This window comes from Oncorhynchus clarkii, chromosome 2, assembly GCF_045791955.1.
Source record: "Oncorhynchus clarkii lewisi isolate Uvic-CL-2024 chromosome 2, UVic_Ocla_1.0, whole genome shotgun sequence".
Lineage (NCBI taxonomy): Eukaryota > Metazoa > Chordata > Actinopteri > Salmoniformes > Salmonidae > Oncorhynchus > Oncorhynchus clarkii.
In genome coordinates, this window is record NC_092148.1 from 25,689,977 (window position 1) to 25,712,056 (window position 22,080).

Consider the following 22,080-nt stretch of genomic DNA (forward strand, 5'->3'; position numbering starts at 1 on the left):
CTGAACCAATTGCATTAATTTGGGAACAGGTCGAAAAGCATTAAACCTTTGTGGCAATTTAGCTCGCTAGCTTGCATTTGCTAGCTAATTTGTCCTGGGATATAAACATTGCGTTGTTATTTTACCTGAAATGCACAAGGTCCTCTACTCCGACAATTAATCCACACATAAAACAGTCAACCAAATAATTTCTAGTCATCTCTCCTCCTGCCAGGCTTTTTCATCTTTGAATTTAAATGGAGATTGGCATCTAAACTTTCATAGTATTGCTACACTGACCTGCAACACAGTTCTTCTTTCAATCACCCATGTGGGTATAACCAATATATTGCACGCTGCATCAGAAATAGAAAGAAGTTATATTTTAGCCCTTGGCAACGCAGACGCTCGTTGACGCGCTGAGCAGTGTGGGTACAATAATTGAATAACATAGATTTCTAAATGTATTTTGCAAAACTCGCGCACGCGACGCAAGCGGTGTGGTCAAACTATTAGAGAGTTTTGGAATTCACGCATGAAAGGGTTCGGGCACATTGAGAACGTGGAATGATGAATTATATCATATTGGCGACCGTTTTTTCCATGGTTTTTGCCGAAAAGTCACCTCGGCTGAAATTCATTGTAAAAGGTATGTGCTAATTTAGCTATTTGCGTTTAGAGTGGTCAGATACGCCCTGTCTGTGTATTAGGGTATGTGCGAGAACCTTGTTTTTTCCTCCATGGAAATAGTTAGATTAACAATGAGCAATAGACTGTAGTCTACTTGAAAATCAAAGTAGTGGATCACTTTCCTAATCACGCGTTTATACATGCATGCCATCATGCATGATTCAAGGCAGACAATCATGTAAAATGTTCCACAAAACAGGCTATACCAACAAAATAGAAATGTAGCCTAATAATGATAGTAGGCTATATTAAATTGACAGAATGATAGGCATTGTGTCAATGAGAACGGATCTCAGAGAAACGCAAATAATGTGATGAGAGAGAAAACATGTTGGACTTGGTATAATTGTATAATTTGAATAGCCGATTTGTCAAATTGTTTATGCGTCCCAGTTCTCAACTAAAGGAAATAAAATAAGCAATTTGTATTAGATTAAATGGAATAAATTAAGCACTGTGTATTAGATTAGATTAATCTTCATGTGGGATAATTTAGGCCCAGTTGCCTATTCCATTGTAATGAAATGGAAGGGACATAAGTGTTCATACGTTTGGAACAGGTTTATGGCAGCGGGAACGATGGAATTATTCAGAACCAATTGTGTTTTACAAGAAACTAGCTTAATTAAGATAGCCTATTATTGCTATTTAGGCGTTGATTATTCGGGTAGCCTGTCCTATACAATAGTGACCCACTCCTACGAAGACATCTAATCTTGAATTCAGAGCGCACATCAGCATGTCAATGCCGAGGCTGTATGTTAAAGGCCCAGTGCAGTCAAACATGTTTTGCCTGTGTTTTATATATATTTCCACAATATGAGGTTGGAATAATACTGTGAAATTGTAAAAAATAAAAAAATAAAAAGGTTTATAATGCCCCTTTAGTGTAAGACCTGTTTAAAAAGGCCGTTTGGTGGGATGGAATTTTAGCCTGCCTGGTGAAGTCACCATCACCAAATTCGGCTGCATTGGTCCTTTACGTGTTTTGACAGGCTCGCAGTTTTGCACGTTTTGGCATTTCGGTCATTAATAATCCATGTGTGAGGTTCAACCTAGCGCAGTGGGTAGACATTTGCCAGTTGTCATGGAAACGCAGTCCTGGTGTTGTTTACCAATCAGACAGCTGTTATTTGTGATCAATGCCCGGATATTTATTCTGATCTACACCTCATTTGGTCTACAAAACAGAATATAAGGCTAAATGATACGTGCTAATTGAAAATAGTGCTGAGGAGCTCTGCATGTAATGTCATTAAGTTTACTTAAACACACAATGTCAGTGAACGTATTACAAAACCACTACATTACAGTTAAAACCCAGCAGTATGGTGAATACTTAGCTCGCGCTGCAGAACTGCAATGCAGGTGCACGAGCTGACGCGTTGATGGTAGGTACTGCAGTAGCTGTGGCTTGTTGAGGACAGAGCAGCAGCATTAGCTCCAGGACCTCATTAACACACGCGAACACAAGCGCGCGCAAACACGCGCACGCGCACACATCCATCCTCACAACCCAATTCATATTTATGAGAATTCCGCGCAGCAAACTAACAATTATAATTCCAAACTCATGCCTCACACCTTGCACAGTGGTTTTATATATTCACAAGATGCTCGGACGCTATAGTCGTTACAGGTGTAAAGGACAGTATTCCTCTTGGCAGATCAGCAGTCAAATACAGAACAACATGGTGTATTTTTTTGACATATCAAACTTATATTATACAAACCTATAAAGGGATGTCATGTTAACGACATTCAGTCTTAGTGTACCCGACAGAGACATGTCAAAACAGAAAGATTAAATTGATGAAGCATTACATTCCTCTCAACATGGACGTTTAAATTACTGAAGCCTAAGTCAACACCTGGGACAGCGCCATTTACCACTCTTTTGTCGGCCAATTGAGGAAATTGTGGTCTACTTTCCTGTATCATTGAGAACGTCAGTCACTGAATTGGTAGACACACTAGTGTCAGATTTGCTTGTGCCTGTAGGAATAGGAGTCCCAAGGGTAAATTGACCTTAACCATGGCAACCAATTACATTTCAGTACAGACTCTCTCTCTGATCTGTACAGCTTTAGCCTCATATCAAAACTAAAAGACTTGGGCCAAAAGGTAGACTGGCAGCTTTTTGAATTTTATTTTAGACATTACATGACCACACCAAAGCTCAATTAATACATTCTTGTTAAATCCAATTAATGAACGACACTGATCTACTGGTATATCATATAACGACTTTGTAACAACACCTTCTCCTAATTTACTTTGATATGGCCCACAGAGCCGGCCAGGTACCACTTCTCGAAACCGGAGAACTACATGTCAGTGTACCACCAGGAGGGCACAAATGTGCTGTACGTGGGGGGCCAGACAGTGATCTACGTGCTGACTTTCACTGACAGGGGGGTCCGCGACCTGCAGGTGAGTTGCTGGTAACCATAGAGATGAACAGAGATACTCGGTGGTGGTGACACAGTAACCCAATGCAGGCACAGGAGACTGGCTTAAAGAGGAGGCAGCAGCTGTCGACCTAGTTCAACAGCCTCGAGATGGGTCATGCATACATTTATAGAGCAGATCTCATCTCTGTCCAATCGGAAAAGGAAGTGATTATATAATGTGGGCTTATGAGGTCAACATACTGTGGTAAACCGTGGGGTGTTGGGTTGAGCGTGCAGAGATTGACACAGAGACAAGGAGGTTTTAGTCCGCAAAAACAACTTTACTACTTTACTTTATTTTATTTTTTAAATGTATTTTTATTGGGGTTTCACATTTTCCCTCCCGATCTGATAGCCCAGGTACTCCACCTCGGCGTAGCCCAGCTTGCACTTGTGGGGGTTCGCGGTCAGACCTGCATCCCTTAGCGCATCAACCACTACCTGTAACCTGCAAAGATGTGACTCCCAACTGTCACTGTGCACAATTAGGTCATCCAGATAAGCTGCTGCGTACTCACTGTGCGGCCGCAGGACGCGGACCATGAGTCGCTGAAAGGTCACTGGTGCCCCGTGGAGCCCGAAAGACAGAACTCGGTAGTGGTATAGCCCCCCGGGGTGGAGAAGTCAGTCTTCTCCCGGGAGGCCGCTGCCAGTGGCACCTGTTGGGACCCCTTTGTCAGGTGCTGACGTATCTCGCCATCCCCAAGCGGTCGATCACTTTGTCCACCCGGGGCATGGGGTAGGCATCGAACTTACTGACCTCGTTCAGACCCCGGAAGTCATTGCAGAAGCGGACGCTTACATCCGTTTTCGGAACCAGCACTATGGGGCTAGACCGCTCACTGTGGGACTCCTCCAATACCCCCATTTCTAGCATTGTTGTCACTTCCCGCTGGTCCGCCACCCTCCGGGCTTCTGGTATCCAGTATGGCCACTTACGCACTTTTTCTCCCAGACGTGTGTGGATATGATGTTCCACGAGATCCGTGCGCCCTGGCACCTCGGAGAACACGGACATATTCTGTTGGACTAACTCTCGGAGCTCTTGTCGTTGGGTCGGGCTGAGGTCTTCCCCCATTGCAACATCGACAGAGTGCATGCCATGTTGTGACCGGGTCCACGTTACGCACAGCGCCTCGCGTGCGTGCCATTTCTTCAGTAAGTTCACATGGTAAAGCTGGAGGGGTTTTCTCCGCCCCAGTTGGCGGACCTTATAGTTGACGTTGCCTACCTGCTCAACGATGTCGTAGGGCCCATGCCACGTAGCCAGGAATTTACTCTCCATTGTAGGGATCAGCACCAAGACCTTCTCACCTGGTTGGAACTGTCGTGGTTGGGCCCCCCGGTTCGAGACACGCTCCTGGGTACGTTGCGCCTGGGCCATGTGCTCTCTCACCACTGGCCAAGTCGCCGTCATCCTCCCCCTCATCTCCTCCACATGTTCGACTATGCTGCAAAGGGGGGGTCGGATGCAATTCCCAGACCTCCTTGGCTAGGTCCAGCAGCTCGCGGGGCTGACGGCCATACAGGAGCTCAAAGGGGGAGAACCCAGTGGATGCTTGGGGTACCTTGCGAACTGAAAACATCAGGTGGGGCAGCAGCTGGTCCCAGTTCCTCCCGTCTCTCTCGATGACCTTCTTCAGCATCTGTTTTAGGGTCTTATTGAAACCTGTCCATTTGTGGATGGTACACACTGGTCCTCACCTGTTTTATTCGTAACAGATTGCAGACATCTTTCGTCACACGAGACATGAACGCGGTGCCCTGGTCCGTCAGGATTTCCCGCGGAATACCCACCCGGCCAAATAAATGGAAGAGCTCCCATGCTATACCTTTTGTTGCCGCCGTGCATAGCGGGATTGCCTCAGGATACCGGGTGGCGTGATCCACGATTACCAGGATGTATTGGTGTCCCCTCGCGGTCTTCGCCAACAGACCCACCAGATCCATTGCCACCCACTCGAATGGCACTCCTATGATGGGCAAGGGAACCAAAGGGTTTCTATACTGTACCCTTGGAGCTGTGATCTGGCACTCCGGGCAACTAAGGTAGTAGTCCTCCATGGCACGCTTGACTCCGGGCCAGTGGAACCGGTTATTTTCTCCATCCCAGGTGTGCCCCAAGCAGGTGGGTGTGGGCAAGCTGCAACACAGTCCTAACATACTGGCTGGATATGAGTAACCAATCTTTTGTCTCCCCATTATGGTTTACTGCCTGATACAATAAATTATGCTTGATTGCGAAGTGGGGGTAACGCCAATCACTTACCCCAGGTAATAGTACGCCATCCACCGCAATCACCTGGCCCTTAGCGTTCTGGAGATTGGGGTCTTCTAACTGGGCCGTCCCAAACTGACCTGTGAGGATTCCCGAGTCGGGAGGTCCGTCTAGGGCCTCCACCTCCATAAAGCTGTCTTTGTGTGCACCCAACAGGAGGTGACCTAACTCGCCATCCGGGTTACCCCAGAGCTGGGGGATGCGGTGGGCATGGCCTCCTCCCGGCTGGGACAGCTCCACGCGAGGTCCCGGCTCACCGCACTCATAACAGCGTCTCTGATCTGGGTCCAGCAGCCGCCGACGTTGTCGGTTTGGGTCATCCTCCTTCTTCACAGCCTCGGCTGGTTCCGTCCGGGCCCCCTTCAGCCCCTCGCCTCTCTTTGTGTTGTTCGTCCCCCTCTCTCTGCTCGGGCCCCTAGAAGGTCCTGGGTGTTCTGGTGAATTTCCACAGTGGTCAGCAATTCCTCCAGGCTCTGGGGGTTCTGCATGCTCACCGTCTTCTTCATCTCGTATGGCAGGACCCGAAGGTATTGATCCAGGATGAGCTTGTCGAGCATCAGGGGGGACGGTACTTCGTCAGTAGCCAGCCCTTGGTCAGGTGCACCAGGTCGCTGATCTGAGCTCGGGGGGAAAGGGTGGGGTCAAAGGTCCAGTCGTGGACCAGTTGTGCACGGCGGGCGAGGCTGAACCCATAATGGCTCAGGATCTCCCATTTGAGTCCCTCATAATTCGCGGCCTGGTCAGCGTTCAAATCAAAGTAGGCCTTCTGGGCCTTCCCAGAGAGGTAGGGTGCCAACAGGCTGGCCCATTTGGGCTTGGGCCATCCTTCCCTCTGTGCCGTGCACAAATACGACTCCACGTCATTTTCCTCCCTTAACTGAACCAGGAACTGATTTGGGCCAGACTCCTGAGCCCTCCCAACCTTCAACTGGGCTACCTGCACTACCAGTCTGCGGTTTTGTTGGTGCTGCTCCTCCAGTGCTTGCTCCTGGAGAGCCTGTTGCTTCTGCTGGCTGAGGATGAACTGAGCCACCAGCTCCTCCATGGAAATCTCTGTACACTTGACCCCACTGCACCTAAAGCTACTGAGTTGCCCACATTCTCCACCGTATGTGGTAAACCGTGGGGTGTTGGGTTGAGCGTGCAGAGATTGACACAGAGACAGGGAGGTTTATGTCCGCAAAACAACTTTACTAAGACAGAAAATAAACATAACAAAGAAAATTCACTTAGGTTTGGCTCAGTCCTTCTTCTCTGCTTTTGCTCGGTGTCGGTCTCTCCCTCGTGGTGTGCCACAGTGCTCCTTTTATTTGGCCTCCACGGCTGGTTGGCACTTTCCACTAATTACCTCCACTTGGAGCTATCTGTGTCGGTGTGCCCAGCTCGCATACTCCCAGCAGAGGGAGCCAGCGTCGCATCACGTACCTCCCCTCCATTACCACCCCTCGGGGTAGACCTCCTGGGATACCGCAATACAATAAAGATAATACACTGAGCTAATAATGTCAACGTTGACTCGACAAACATGAGCAGAAGGTAGCCTATCATTTGTGTTGTGACTTTTGATTGTCTGTGCCCTATAGTTACGCTTAGTTGATCAAATATTAGAGACAGTAAAGTAATCCTCCCTTTGTTCGTTTATGGTACAGGACCAGACTTTTGTCATTTTCAATCAGCACTGAATTTGATTGCAGTTAATTGAGTATTTGAAAAGGCCTAATTTGCATACGAGTTATGGATAAATTGTATGACATACTGGAATGTATCTTATATTATTACAGATCCCTGTGGTAACCGATGAAAACGCAAAGGCAGCTTGCATCGCCAAATCAGACCCACCAAAGGTGGGTCACCACCATCATCCTCATCATCAATCTTCGTCATCATTATCACCATCATTACAGTGAGGAAAGTTTGTTGCTACTGAGAATATTAATTAAACAGAGACATAATATCAACATGATATCGACACCAGTAGAAACTGTCCCAAAGGTTAAAGGTTGGGACAGGGGAACGGTACAATGCTGTATTTGGTATTCAGACACAAATTACATCTGGAAGTTTCTCTTGAGATAAAAGTCCTGCCACTGTACTTAATGAATAAGTGATGCAATGCATATGAAGTTATGCAGACAATGCATTCCCTCAGTACTGCAGAGGTAATTGTTGCGCTATCTGCCAAATTAGGGAAAATGGATCAGTTCCAATATTCTCTCTCTCTCTCTCTCTCTCTCTCTCTCTCTCTCTCTCTCTCTCTCTCTCTCTCTCTCTCTCTCTCTCTCTCTCTCTCTCTGATACAGTTGGAGTGTGACAATTTCATAACAGTCATTCAGAAAGTCAATGACACTTTTGTGGTATGCGGGACAAATGCAGGAACCCCCAAATGCTGGCTGCTGGTAAGATGACATGATGATGAATAGAATAGCTATTGTCTTCAACATGTGTTTAGTGTTCTCACAACGGTCACACTTTCATCTTACTTATCTCCTGTATCACTTTTATAAAAGTTGGTAATAGTGTTCAATAAAAAACTTTAACTTATGTCTCTATTTGTACTGTATACAAGGAGGTAAGAGCATTCAGGATATGACTTGTGAGGTTGTGATGTAATTTCCTCTCCATAGGTAAATGACACTGTGCTGACTGACGCCCCCACCAATGGACAGATGGCACCAGCCTCTGACATCTCCCCTCCCTACCCCTCCCAGAGGTCTGTCAGTCTGTCCGCAGGTACGATGAGAGGACAGACAGACACTCCAGCCAAACATCCATAGAAACTCTGCTATTGGCACAATACCAAACCCATCCCTCACCCCTCCATCCAGCCATTATGTTCATAATTATACAGACCAATCAGATCCTCAACATTGGCTTTGGTATGGGATAGGAGATCTGTTTAAAATGGTACTATAGTACTACAGATGGTTCACGACATGTAGCAAAGCTGTAACTCACAGTATTATCGGAATCATGGCAAGGTTACTTTGTATAGCAGGTTCTGTGATAGCGTAGACCAGGCTGGACTGGAGTGATGAACCAATGAGCCATTTGCTAGAGTGGGGCAGCATTCTGATAACGTTCAGTTCTCATTGAACCATTAATGTCATGATCCAAATGACCTCCCTTATTGCTATGGAGACAGTGCCCTAAGTGGGGTAATTGTAATACGGTTATGGGAGGGTGTTGGCGCAGTCAGCTGTCTTCTGTTGACTTAGTTTTTATCTCTCCCTCTAACTTCTGTTTCTCCCTCTCTCCCTCTCTCCTCTTTATCTTTACCCCCCCCCCCCTCTCGCTCTCAGATGGGAATCTATACTCTGCTCTGTCAGCAGTGGGGCGTCACCCTGGCTCTATCCGCCGGACCTACGGCACTCAGAAGCTCCTGAAGACTGAGACCAAGTGGCTGCAGAGTGAGTGGGATGAGAGCAACATGGAACTATAATGATGTAGGAGAGCTGCATGAGGCACTGGAATGGAGGAGCATGGAAATAGCAAGTCTATATGATCTAATATCTTGTAACTAACTGTAACATGCTGCATGCAGAAATGTAATCCCTATGAATTCTTTCATTTTAAAGATCATAAGTTAAGTTCACAGTTGTGATAGTCATACAATGTTTTAACTCCCTGCATTATGTACTGGAAGTCTTTATTAGCCTATGAAACTTCCAAGCAAACACTTTTATCACAATGTATTTTTTAAATACACCTTTATCTCCGTACACACTAGATGGCCCTACTAGAATGAAATGCATTAGTTTGAAATGGGCCCAGATAGTTACAACCAGTGACTGAGTTGGCCTGGTGCTCACTGGCCTCAAATGTTTTACTACCTGATTGAGTATTAGTGTTTATAACATAGTGCCTGTTAAATAGTGATGAGTACCAGCTCCCAAATATAAAGAGTATTATTTCAGTCCACTTCAAGCACTGGTGGAATTCCTTTCTCTCTCCTGCTGCAGGCCCCCAGTTTGGTGGAGCAGCAGTGATGCCAGCCTCTCAGAAACACAAGGAGGAGATCTACTTCTTCTTCAGTGAGATCAACAAGACGGCCATGGTGGACGAGGAGCCCTACAGGTCGCGCATCGGCCGAATCTGCATGGTAACCACAACAACATCACTATATCAGCTGCATTGCAAGGTTATTGCGTATTAAAGCTGAGCTCCGCGAAATGAGAAACAGCACCACTGGTCACCCCATGCACATTTGTTATTGTTGAGTTTTTTTAAAACAGAAGAGATGAGCATCCAGCCTCATGGGAAAAATAAAACGTAGCACATACTCTGATGTTCATCTGTGCAATGATGTCAGAGGGGGGACAAAACTGGGTTTGTTGTTTGAAGTAACATCTTTGTTGTTGTAATATTGCAAACGAACCTGGCAGTTTCAACTGTTGTATACTGTGTGTCCGTCTCCAGGTGGACGAGGGGGGCATAAAGAACCTGCTGGCGGACTCGTGGACTACCTTCCTGAAGGCCAGGGTGATGTGTGGTGCGGGTAGCACCCCCCAGCAGTACAACAACATCAGACAGGCCTTTGTGCTGTCTGACGTGGCCCACGAGAAGAGGACTGGGGTCATGTACGGCCTGTTTGCCAACGCCTGGTGAGTAGACACCTTACACCAGGGGTGTCAAAGTCAAATGGACGGAGGGCCAAATAAAAAAATCAGCTACAAGACGAGGGCCGGACTGTTCGAATGTTCATTGAAAAAATTTTAAATGACGCATATAGTCTAGTGAACCTAATTGAACCTACTGAAAACCTAACAAATATATTACAATATGATCAGATAAATAAAGCAATATTTTCTTATGGCTCTGTCAGTAATCTTTAATTTTCAACAGACACAAAAGACAAATTTCCTTTATATAAATATCCCCATAACATGAACATTAAATGAAAGAAACCGGTATTCAAGGCACCATCAGTAGACTATATTTTCTATTTTAGCAAAAGTGGGCTAAATTTACTTCAAAGAAAAAACAATAATAGCAATTTTCTATCATCCACTCAACTGAAATATTTTTAAAATATAATTGGATTGAAATACAAAAAAATAAAGTGCAAAAATCTATTAATCAAAAACAACACTTTGTTTAAGGAGAAGTAACATGCAGTGAAAACAAATATTAAATTTTAACTTTTAAACTTGAACTGAGTAAAAACTCTAAATATGTGATTGCACAGTAATGTTCACTTGTTTGAGGTTGAGGGTGATACTTGGTGGTGTCCCATCTTTTCCACAAGTTCATCAATGTTCGGGGTAAGGCTCTGAGCTGAAGAAATCCTCAGAATTGAGTGGAGGTGTTCAGCAGTAAGTCGACTTCTGTGTGATGTTTTGTTCAGGTTCATCAAAGAAAACAGTTGTTCACACAGGTATGTGCTGCCAAACATAGACAACGTTTGAGCAGCCTGGATGCGCAGCTGGGGCATTGTGCCGGGGAGGAAACGGGCGAACTCCGCAGCACCCACTGCCGCATATTTTGCCCTCAGTGCATCATTGCATTGGAGGTCAATCAACTCCATTTGGAGGTTTGGTGGTGAGCTTTCCACGTCAACAGCAAATGGGTTACCGAGCAGTTCCAACCTGCTTTTTTGTGCTTCAAAGTCAGCAAATCGGCGTCGAAAGTCAGCGGCAAGCATACCTATTTTATCAGCCAACTGTGTGCTCGGGAACGCACTGGTAGAGAGCTTCTCTTTCATGGTCTGGCAGCTGGGAAAGTGGCTCAAATTTTCTTTCCGCATCTGCGTCTCCCACAGAGTCAGTTTGGTTTTAAATGCCTTCACTGTACTGTACATATCAGAGATGACACGATCCCGACCCTGCAGCTGCAAGTTTATTGCATTCAGATGACTCGTAATGTCACACAGAAAAGCCATTTCACACAGAAACATTTCGTCTCGGAGTTGTGTTGTGTCTTTCCCTTTGCTGTCCAAGAACAGACAAATCTCCTCACGAAGCTCGAAACATCTTTGAAGCACCTTTCCCTGGCTTAGCCATCGCACCTCTGTGTGATAAGGCAAATCACCATGCTCCGTTTCTAACTCCGTCAGAAATGCCTTGAACTGGCGGTGATTCAAACCTTTGGCTCTGATAAAGTTAACTGTGCGCGTGATGATGCTCATTACATGCTCCATTTTCAAGGCTTTACCGCACAACGCTTCCTGGTGTATGATACAATGATAAGCTGTCAGCTCACCTGTCGCGTTTTCCTCTTGCATCTTTTCCCGTATCTTCGCCACCAGTCCGCTCCTGTGTCCACACATCGCAGGTGCTCCGTCGGTTGTCAAACCCACGAGTTTTTCCCAAGGCAGCTCCATCTCATTTACACATCTTGACACCTCTTCATACAAATCATGCCCCGTAGTTGTGCCATGCATAGGACGTAAAGCCAAAAACTCCTCTGTCACGCTTAGGTTGGAGTCCACTCCGCGGATGAAAATTGACAACTGGGCAATGTCAGAAATGTCGGTGCTCTCATCCACAGCCAAGGAATATGCAATAAAATCTTTTCCCTTTTTCACAAGCTGCTCTTTTAGATTGATGGACAACTGGTCTACTCTCTCGGCAATGGTGTTTCTGCTCAGACTCACATTTAAAAAGAGTTGCCTTTTTTCTGGGCAAACTTCGTCACAAACTTTAATCATGCAGTTTTTGATGAAATCCCCCTCCGTAAATGGCCGGGCTGATTTAGCGATCTCTTCTGCCAAAATAAAACTGGCCTTGACAGCAGCCTGGCCTTGTGATTTGGCTTTTTTGAACAGAGCCTGTCGAGATTTGAGGCCTCGTTTTAATTCCTCTGCCTTTTGTAGCCTTTGTTCCATGTCCATATTCTTGTTTTTGTCCGCGTGTTTCGTTTCATAATGTCGTCTCAGATTATACTCTTTCAGTACCGCCACACTTTCTCCACACAGAAGACACACAGGTTTTCCAGCTACCTTCGTGAACATATACTCCGACTCCCACCTTGTTTGAAACCCCCGGTTCTCAGTATCCACCTTCCGTTTTGCCATTTTTGATGGGTATCTGAAAGTTAATTTTACTGTGATGCTGACGACTGCTGTGCCAATAAATATTGAAATGAAGCAGCCTACTGCTCGGTGCGTCACCTTTGCATTGTGGGAAATGTAGTATTGGTGCGTGTAAAAGATCTGCGGGCTGCCGGCTTGCTGCGGGCCGGTTCTAATAATAAATCAAGATCATCCCAGGGGCCGTAAAAAACCTTCTTGCGGGCCGGATGTGGCCCGCGGGCCTTGACTCTGACATATGTGCCTTACACCTTCAACACCCTCCAACCCATATGGCTGCTTAAGACTGTATCATGCTTAAAATGCAGGAGAGGAAAGAGCTGCACAAACAACATAATCAGAGGAAAGGAGGAATTATGCATAGCACATCCAAATGGGGCACAGGAGCTGGATAGACATGGACAGCAATAAAAAGTTTCAGTGAGGAAAATATTTGATTGTATTTGAAAGGGAAAGGGACAGGGGGATACCTAGTCAGTTGTACAACTGAATGCCTTCAACTGAAATGTGTCTTCCGCATTTAACCCAACCCCTCTGAATCAAAATGGGCTATGCTCTGTGGAGGCGGCCAATTATTTTTGAGCTTGAGTGCTTTTATTAGCATATTTGAGCGGCCTTAAATATTTTATGTCCTTTTAGAGAGTCATAGTAATCAGTCTGTGATTGAATTGCTAACAACATTCCGATTCACATTAAGTTTGAATAAAGTAAGTAGACGGAAGGAAGGCTTTTAAGTGTTGTATTGTTTGGTTGACCAGGGACACAACAGTGATATGTGCTTACTCCATCGAGGACATTGACCAGGCCTTCGCCACGTCCAAACTGAAGGGTTACAGCAGTCCTCTGATTGGACATCGCCCTGGCACAGTAAGACACCCACTGAATCAGTTAAATGAACTTTATTTGAATTAACTTTTTGTAATGCCAATCAAAGTCATTTTGCAAAGGCCAATTGCATAAGCTCATGCATGTGAGTCCGTCAATTTTGGGGAAGTGGAAGACTTGTGTTTCTATTTTGGAACAGTTGCAGATGACAGACGCTGGTTGTGAAATTATTGTTTAAGGCAAAGCCACAGCCTAAGTCTGTCTCCCTTCCTGATTACATCACTTTAATTACATCACTTCCTGTCCCAGTGTGCCTTCAAGAACTCCACGGCAGCCCACAACCCTAAGACCCTAGTGGTGATCAGGGACCACCCGGAGATTGAGGACGTGATTCGTCCGGTCGGGGGAGCTCCGCTGAACCTGCCCACCGACGATCACTTCACACACACTGTCGCTGCCATTGTACTAGCAGTAAATGACGAGCACTATAGTGTGCTGTACCTGGGAACAGGTGTGTGTGTGTGTGTGTGCGTGCGTGCATGCGTGCGTGCGTGCGTGCGTGTGTGTGTGCGTGTGTGTGTGTGTGTGTGTGTGTGTGTGTGTGTGTGTGTGAGTGTGTGTGTGTGTGTGTGTTTTTGCCGTCAAGCTGTATCCCATGTACAGGCGTTTGGTGTAACCTATTTAAAAGTTATCTTTTAGAAGACGTAGTCTCCTTGAAAAAGTAAATTAACAAGTTGTTTGCTCAATGCAGGCATGAGTTGGGGCTTATTATAAGAGTGCATTTTTGGCATGAATCCCAGATAAATTGACTGAATTTAAAATAAAATAAAAAGTAGCTTCAGACTAATCGATGTGCTCTGATAAAGAAGTCAGTTGCTACCACAGGGAAAGTAGTGATAGAGCTGTGAACAGAGCCATGGGTCTCTGAGGTGGCCTAATAACAAACTAGAGCAGTTAGTCTTCTGTGGGAAGTAATAGCCTCTCAATGTGGGGAGGAGATAAGAGAGGACAAGCTGTAGGACAGGCCTGCATCCTCTCCATAAGTCACCCACTGATGAATTGACCAGTAGAGGAAAAAGGCAGCATGTGCTATTATAAACCTGGGGCCATATACAATCAAAAATAGTCACTGGGTTCCCGGGATACATAAAAAACAACAGGTCTCGACCATGGTGTCTCTCTCTCCTCTGATAATGTTCTCTCTCTCTTTCTGGTGATAGAACAGGGCTCGACCATGGTGTCTCTCTCTCCTCTGATAATGTTCTCTCTCTCTTTCTGGTGATAGAACAGGGCTCGACCATGGTGTCTCTCTCTCCTCTGATAATGTTCTCTCTCTCTTTCTGGTGATAGAACAGGGCTCGACCATGGTGTCTCTCTCTCCTCTGATAATGTTCTCTCTCTCTTTCTGGTGATAGAACAGATCTCGACCATGGTGTCTCTCTCTCCTCTGATAATGTTCTCTCTCTCTTTCTGGTGATAGAACAGGGCTCGACCATGGTGTCTCTCTCTCCTCTGATAATGTTCTCTCTCTTTCTGGTGATAGAACAGGGCTCGACCATGGTGTCTCTCTCTCCTCTGATAATGTTCTCTCTCTTTCTGGTAATAGAACAGGGCTCGACCATGGTGTCTCTCTCTCCTCTGATAATGTTCTCTCTCTCTTTCTGGTAATAGAACAGGGCTCGACCATGGTGTCTCTCTCTCCTCTGATAATGTTCTCTCTCTCTTTCTGGTGATAGAACAGGGCTCGACCATGGTGTCTCTCTCTCCTCTGATAATGTTCTCTCTCTCTTTCTGGTGATAGAACAGGGCTCGACCATGGTGTCTCTCTCTCCTCTGATAATGTTCTCTCTCTCTTTCTGGTGATAGAACAGGGCTCGACCATGGTGTCTCTCTCTCCTCTGATAATGTTCTCTCTCTCTTTCTGGTGATAGAACAGGGCTCGACCATGGTGTCTCTCTCTCCTCTGATAATGTTCTCTCTCTTTCTGGTGATAGAACAGGGCTCGACCATGGTGTCTCTCTCTCCTCTGATAATGTTCTCTCTCTCTTTCTGGTGATAGAACAGGGCTCGACCATGGTGTCTCTCTCTCCTCTGATAATGTTCTCTCTCTCTTTCTGGTGATAGAACAGGGCTCGACCATGGTGTCTCTCTCTCCTCTGATAATGTTCTCTCTCTCTTTCTGGTGATAGAACAGGGCTCGACCATGGTGTCTCTCTCTCCTCTGATAATGTTCTCTCTCTCTTTCTGGTGATAGAACAGGGCTCGACCATGGTGTCTCTCTCTCCTCTGATAATGTTCTCTCTCTCTTTCTGGTGATAGAACAGGGCTCGACCATGGTGTCTCTCTCTCCTCTGATAATGTTCTCTCTCTCTTTCTGGTGATAGAACAGGTCTCGACCATGGTGTCTCTCTCTCCTCTGATAATGTTCTCTCTCTCTTTCTGGTAATAGAACAGGGCTCGACCATGGTGTCTCTCTCTCCTCTGATAATGTTCTCTCTCTCTTTCTGGTGATAGAACAGGGCTCGGCCATGGTGTCTCTCTCTCCTCTGATAATGTTCTCTCTCTCTTTCTGGTGATAGAACAGGTCTCGACCATGGTGTCTCTCTCTCCTCTGATAATGTTCTCTCTCTCTTTCTGGTGATAGAACAGGTCTCGACCATGGTGTCTCTCTCTCCTCTGATAATGTTCTCTCTCTCTTTCTGGTGATAGAACAGGGCTCGACCATGGTGTCTCTCTCTCCTCTGATAATGTTCTCTCTCTCTTTCTGGTGATAGAACAGGGCTCGGCCATGGTGTCTCTCTCTCCTCTGATAATGTTCTCTCTCTCTTTCTGGTGATAGAACAGGTCTCGACCATGGTGTCTCTCTCTCCTCTGATAATGTTCTCTCTCTCTTTCTGGTGATAGAACAGGTCTCGACCATGGTGTCTCTCTCTCCTCTGATAATGTTCTCTCTCTTTCTGGTGATAGAACAGGGCTCGACCATGGTGTCTCTCTCTCCTCTGATAATGTTCTCTCTCTTTCTGGTGATAGAACAGGGCTCGACCATGGTGTCTCTCTCTCCTCTGATAATGTTCTCTCTCTTTTTCTGGTGATAGAACAGGTCTCGACCATGGTGTCTCTCTCTCCTCTGATAATGTTCTCTCTCTTTCTGGTGATAGAACAGGTCTCGACCATGGTGTCTCTCTCTCCTCTGATAATGTTCTCTCTCTTTCTGGTGATAGAACAGGTCTCGACCATGGTGTCTCTCTCTCCTCTGATAATGTTCTCTCTCTCTTTCTGGTGATAGAACAGGTCTCGACCATGGTGTCTCTCTCTCCTCTGATAATGTTCTCTCTCTTTCTGGTGATAGAACAGGTCTCGACCATGGTGTCTCTCTCTCCTCTGATAATGTTCTCTCTCTCTTTCTGGTGATAGAACAGGGCTCGACCATGGTGTCTCTCTCCCCTCTGATAATGTTCTCTCTCTCTTTCTGGTAATAGAACAGGGCTCGACCATGGTGTCTCTCTCTCCTCTGATAATGTTCTCTCTCTCTTTCTGGTGATAGAACAGGGCTCGACCATGGTGTCTCTCTCTCCTCTGATAATGTTCTCTCTCTCTTTCTGGTGATAGAACAGGGCTCGACCATGGTGTCTCTCTCTCCTCTGATAATGTTCTCTCTCTCTTTCTGGTGATAGAACAGGGCTCGACCATGGTGTCTCTCTCTCCTCTGATAATGTTCTCTCTCTCTTTCTGGTGATAGAACAGGGCTCGACCATGGTGTCTCTCTCTCCTCTGATAATGTTCTCTCTCTCTTTCTGGTGATAGAACAGGGCTCGACCATGGTGTCTCTCTCTCCTCTGATAATGTTCTCTCTCTCTTTCTGGTGATAGAACAGGTCTCGACCATGGTGTCTCTCTCTCCTCTGATAATGTTCTCTCTCTCTTTCTGGTGATAGAACAGGGCTCGACCATGGTGTCTCTCTCTCCTCTGATAATGTTCTCTCTCTCTTTCTGGTGATAGAACAGGTCTCGACCATGGTGTCTCTCTCTCCTCTGATAATGTTCTCTCTCTTTCTGGTGATAGAACAGGGCTCGACCATGGTGTCTCTCTCTCCTCTGATAATGTTCTCTCTCTCTTTCTGGTGATAGAACAGGGCTCGGCCATGGTGTCTCTCTCTCCTCTGATAATGTTCTCTCTCTCTTTCTGGTGATAGAACAGGTCTCGACCATGGTGTCTCTCTCTCCTCTGATAATGTTCTCTCTCTCTTTCTGGTGATAGAACAGGTCTCGACCATGGTGTCTCTCTCTCCTCTGATAATGTTCTCTCTCTTTCTGGTGATAGAACAGGGCTCGACCATGGTGTCTCTCTCTCCTCTGATAATGTTCTCTCTCTTTCTGGTGATAGAACAGGGCTCGACCATGGTGTCTCTCTCTCCTCTGATAATGTTCTCTCTCTTTCTGGTGATAGAACAGGGCTCGACCATGGTGTCTCTCTCTCCTCTGATAATGTTCTCTCTCTTTTTCTGGTGATAGAACAGGTCTCGACCATGGTGTCTCTCTCTCCTCTGATAATGTTCTCTCTCTTTCTGGTGATAGAACAGGTCTCGACCATGGTGTCTCTCTCTCCTCTGATAATGTTCTCTCTCTTTCTGGTGATAGAACAGGTCTCGACCATGGTGTCTCTCTCTCCTCTGATAATGTTCTCTCTCTCTTTCTGGTGATAGAACAGGTCTCGACCATGGTGTCTCTCTCTCCTCTGATAATGTTCTCTCTCTTTCTGGTGATAGAACAGGTCTCGACCATGGTGTCTCTCTCTCCTCTGATAATGTTCTCTCTCTCTTTCTGGTGATAGAACAGGGCTCGACCATGGTGTCTCTCTCCCCTCTGATAATGTTCTCTCTCTCTTTCTGGTAATAGAACAGGGCTCGACCATGGTGTCTCTCTCTCCTCTGATAATGTTCTCTCTCTCTTTCTGGTGATAGAACAGGGCTCGACCATGGTGTCTCTCTCTCCTCTGATAATGTTCTCTCTCTCTTTCTGGTGATAGAACAGGGCTCGACCATGGTGTCTCTCTCTCCTCTGATAATGTTCTCTCTCTCTTTCTGGTGATAGAACAGGGCTCGACCATGGTGTCTCTCTCTCCTCTGATAATGTTCTCTCTCTCTTTCTGGTGATAGAACAGGGCTCGGCCATGGTGTCTCTCTCTCCTCTGATAATGTTCTCTCTCTCTTTCTGGTGATAGAACAGGTCTCGACCATGGTGTCTCTCTCTCCTCTGATAATGTTCTCTCTCTCTTTCTGGTGATAGAACAGGTCTCGACCATGGTGTCTCTCTCTCCTCTGATAATGTTCTCTCTCTCTTTCTGGTGATAGAACAGGGCTCGACCATGGTGTCTCTCTCTCCTCTGATAATGTTCTCTCTCTCTTTCTGGTGATAGAACAGGTCTCGACCATGGTGTCTCTCTCTCCTCTGATAATGTTCTCTCTCTTTCTGGTGATAGAACAGGGCTCGACCATGGTGTCTCTCTCTCCTCTGATAATGTTCTCTCTCTTTCTGTTGATAGAACAGGGGAAAGTGCTCAAGGTTCTGCACACTATTGAGGAGGCCTTTATCATATCCCAGTACTCCCTCTTCCATAATGAGGGTCCTGTTCTAAGCATGGCCATCGACTCTAAGAAGGTACTGTGAGACCATCAGCGAACACTCCTTAGCAGCTCACACTAATATCCATAGAATAATTTGTTTATGACGTAGCTGCAGTCCAATCCATTTAAACAATGCACTTCTAGTGATAACCACTGTGTGTCTCTCTGCCTTCTCCCCCAGGGCCACCTTTATGTGGGCACGGCAATGGAGGTCCAGCGCATACCATTGGCTGACTGCGGTCGCTATGGAGACAGTTGCCGGGAGTGCATTCTGTCTCGGGATCCCTATTGTGGTTGGGACGCAGCCAGGAGGAGGTGCACACCCATCCCAGCTGGATACAACATCAGCACTGGGTATGAGATGTGATGATGTCACTCCTGGAATACAGTTCAGATACCTATGGAAAACATGCAGTGTACCAAAAAAATAACAATCAATACCAGCCATAACATATCATTTCTTGCAGAGGAGTGTCGAGGTTCCAACTACTATTCTTGGTTTTATGATAATTGTTTCATTCACATAAAATGTTTGATTGTTCAAAATGGTACATGCTAATTTGATGTTCCTTCAATAATTTGTTTCATACCACAGGGCACTCACTCAAAGTCTGGACCATTCCAATGCCTCTATCTGTGGTGAAGCTGCTGGTGAGTGCCACTCCGCCTCCTCTCTGACTCTCTGTATCTTTATTCACTGAAATAAGGAACTTTTTTTCCAGAGCCTAACTCAGAAGATGATATCATATAATTGAGCGGATGCTCAAACCCATTGGGTGGTTTAATATCAAAGTTTGCCCTCACTTCAAAGCCCAATAGCTTCAGCCATATTATTAATCTCTAATAATCCAAACAAATGATGGGATATGTACTGTCTTTGTTAGCAGTTTCTTTTTTCCATTACTTCTGTTGGTCGCAGTCTCAGTGCAGCTATCATGCATATTCGCTGACTGTTTCCCTTTCTTCCATTCCTAGAACAGTGTTTTTTAAACTTAGGGAGTGGAGGATGAAAGGTGATGCAATATCGTATATAAAGATATTATATTTTGATCTGTTATTTTAGTTGATATTTTCCAGAGAGAGCAAGTATCAGACCACAGAAAAAAATAGATGCATCTCTGTGTCAGTTTGTACACGTTAGTCTGGTTTTAGGTTTACCGGGGTTTGAGTCACAATTGTCCTACTAACTGAGAGCAAAGTTATAATTTACAATAACCTGTATATTTTTTCACAACTATTAGTGTGGCCTCTTACCCACACATTTGTCACATAATGCAGCAGTCCTGCCAATCCTGTCCTTCCATTCCCATTTTGAACTCACCTATGATTGTTACCGTATATACGTAAACAATCCATAGGTATGAAACCATAGCATATTCTCTAGTCTAGGGAGCCCATAAGTAAGTATTTCATTTGGGTGAGATCAATGTTAACCAGGCTGTGCCATCTGAACCTCCACAGCTCCGAAGACCCATAGGACAAACCCCAAACAGGTGGTGATTAACTCGGACGGCCCCGTTAACCTCCCCTGCCCCGTGCGCTCCTTTCACGCCACCTACCGCTGGGAGAAGGACAACTGTATCCAGCACTACCCCTGCTTCATCATTGGAGACTCCTGTGTGCTGGAACCCACCCCTGGCCTGCCCCTTAAGCAGGGGGTGTTCCGCTGCATGGCCACGGAGAATGGCTACAAGGTGGAGGTGGTCTCCTACAGGCTGGTGATCAACAGTGGGCCTCTGCCTGCCTCCTTGGCCTCCACCCTGGGGCCCTGCCTCCTGCTTGCTGCAGCTACCCTCTGGCTCCTGTAACCATTGCAAATGCTAAAGCTAACCTCTTAGCCTCTAAGGCCCTCTCTCTGTCAGACAAGAGAGGAGGGGCCACCATACCCAGATTAGGTTCGCAGAGCATTGCTATTAATGGTCGGGTAATGCGATCAGTGTTGCCCACAGAGACTGTTTTCAGAAAAAGTGTTTTTTTATTTAATTTACATTGTTCAGGAAATGCCTGAAAATAAACAAAGCCACTTATTTTTAAATTATATATGGGCTTACCATACTAATCAATACTGTACTGTTTAAACAAAAAAAAATACCTAAAACAAACTGAAAATACACAACATTTAAACGGAATTAATACATTAACATCAATATGGGTTTTATGGAAAGACAAACTATAATATCATGTCTTAGTCTGAATTTTAAATACAGATTCAAACCACAAGATGTGCTTTGTGAACCTTGCCTGTTCCACCCAAGAAATGACATCTCATGAGTTGCGTTAAATACCATATCAGGCCAATTTCTCAACTTATTTTTAAACTGGATTGTCCTACTTTGTGAATATTTGAAGCTTGAATACTGCTCTAACATCCAAACATCCTGTTGAATGTCATAAGTATAGGATAGTATTTAGAAAATGTCTGGTATTGTGTAGAAAAAAGCCTTAACAATTCTGGGACATACCTCCTAAGCACAATTTGCAGTGGAAGCAAAACTGATCAATTATGTTGACTTGAAACTGTGAATGAGGTGGCCAAGCCTTACTTTGATGCTGGGAGGAAGTGTCATCATTTTGACAAGAAGTCATATTTTTGACAGGAAGTAGGTAGAAGAACATGAGCTCATCCTCGAACATCACTGTGTCTCGGCAAGTCCTCTGCAGTAAAGGCCGTTTTTGCATCATTTTATTAGATAGTATCAGACATTCATATTATGCTACTTCATTTTCAATAAACATAAGTACAGTAAACATCATTCAGTGGCAGGTGAGGCCAAATCAGAATTGAGTAGATGACATGTAGAGTTAGTGGCATTTTGTAGTTTGCTATATGAGAAAAAGCTTGTGATTATATGAGTACTGTGTGTTAAGTATTTTATTGCTCCGCAAATGCTGATTTCCACCATTGCTGCCTATGTATATGAAAGTTATTCTTGATGGTTCAAGGTTTTATACTGTGCGGAAGTCCCGAGAGGACAATAAAAAAATCCTTGTCATGGCGAGATAACTTATTTATCTCGTGAACACGACATAACAAAAGTTGTTTTGTCAACATCACGAGATGAACTCTATAAATAGGAGTAGACGCATTGATGATAGATTGACATTATGGCAGAGGCGGTAGAGCCCATGGTGGATCAGCACATATATTTTTATTGATTGCTACACTAAGGGATGGTACATTTCATGCTAACATGTCGCTCATTGA

At 45.4% G+C, this 22,080-nt stretch overlaps 1 protein-coding gene across 1 annotated transcript; it reads left to right on the forward strand.

The window, feature by feature from the left end:
• Positions 1 to 546: 546 nt before the first annotated feature.
• LOC139380549 (semaphorin-7A-like) lies at positions 547 to 20,771 on the forward strand. The gene is made up of 14 exons (XM_071123302.1): positions 547 to 628; positions 2,963 to 3,102; positions 7,182 to 7,244; positions 7,701 to 7,796; positions 8,025 to 8,130; positions 8,700 to 8,807; positions 9,360 to 9,499; positions 9,817 to 10,001; positions 13,186 to 13,294; positions 13,562 to 13,763; positions 18,794 to 18,909; positions 19,057 to 19,229; positions 19,471 to 19,526; positions 20,337 to 20,771. The coding sequence occupies exons 1-14, from the start codon at positions 547 to 549 to the stop codon at positions 20,681 to 20,683; spliced, it is 1,923 nt and encodes a 640-aa protein (XP_070979403.1). The 3' UTR covers positions 20,684 to 20,771.
• Positions 20,772 to 22,080: the final 1,309 nt, after the last annotated feature.

Bases quoted from the DNA above. Each gene is read 5' to 3' on its own strand.
- LOC139380549 (XM_071123302.1), top strand. From the start codon at position 547: ATGATGAATTATATCATATTGGCGACCGTTTTTTCCATGGTTTTTGCC. The intron at 13,295-13,561 runs GTAAGACACCCA...TTCCTGTCCCAG, and splicing joins TTGGACATCGCCCTGGCACA to TGTGCCTTCAAGAACTCCAC. The intron at 13,764-18,793 runs GTGTGTGTGTGT...TTCTGTTGATAG, and splicing joins TGTGCTGTACCTGGGAACAG to AACAGGGGAAAGTGCTCAAG.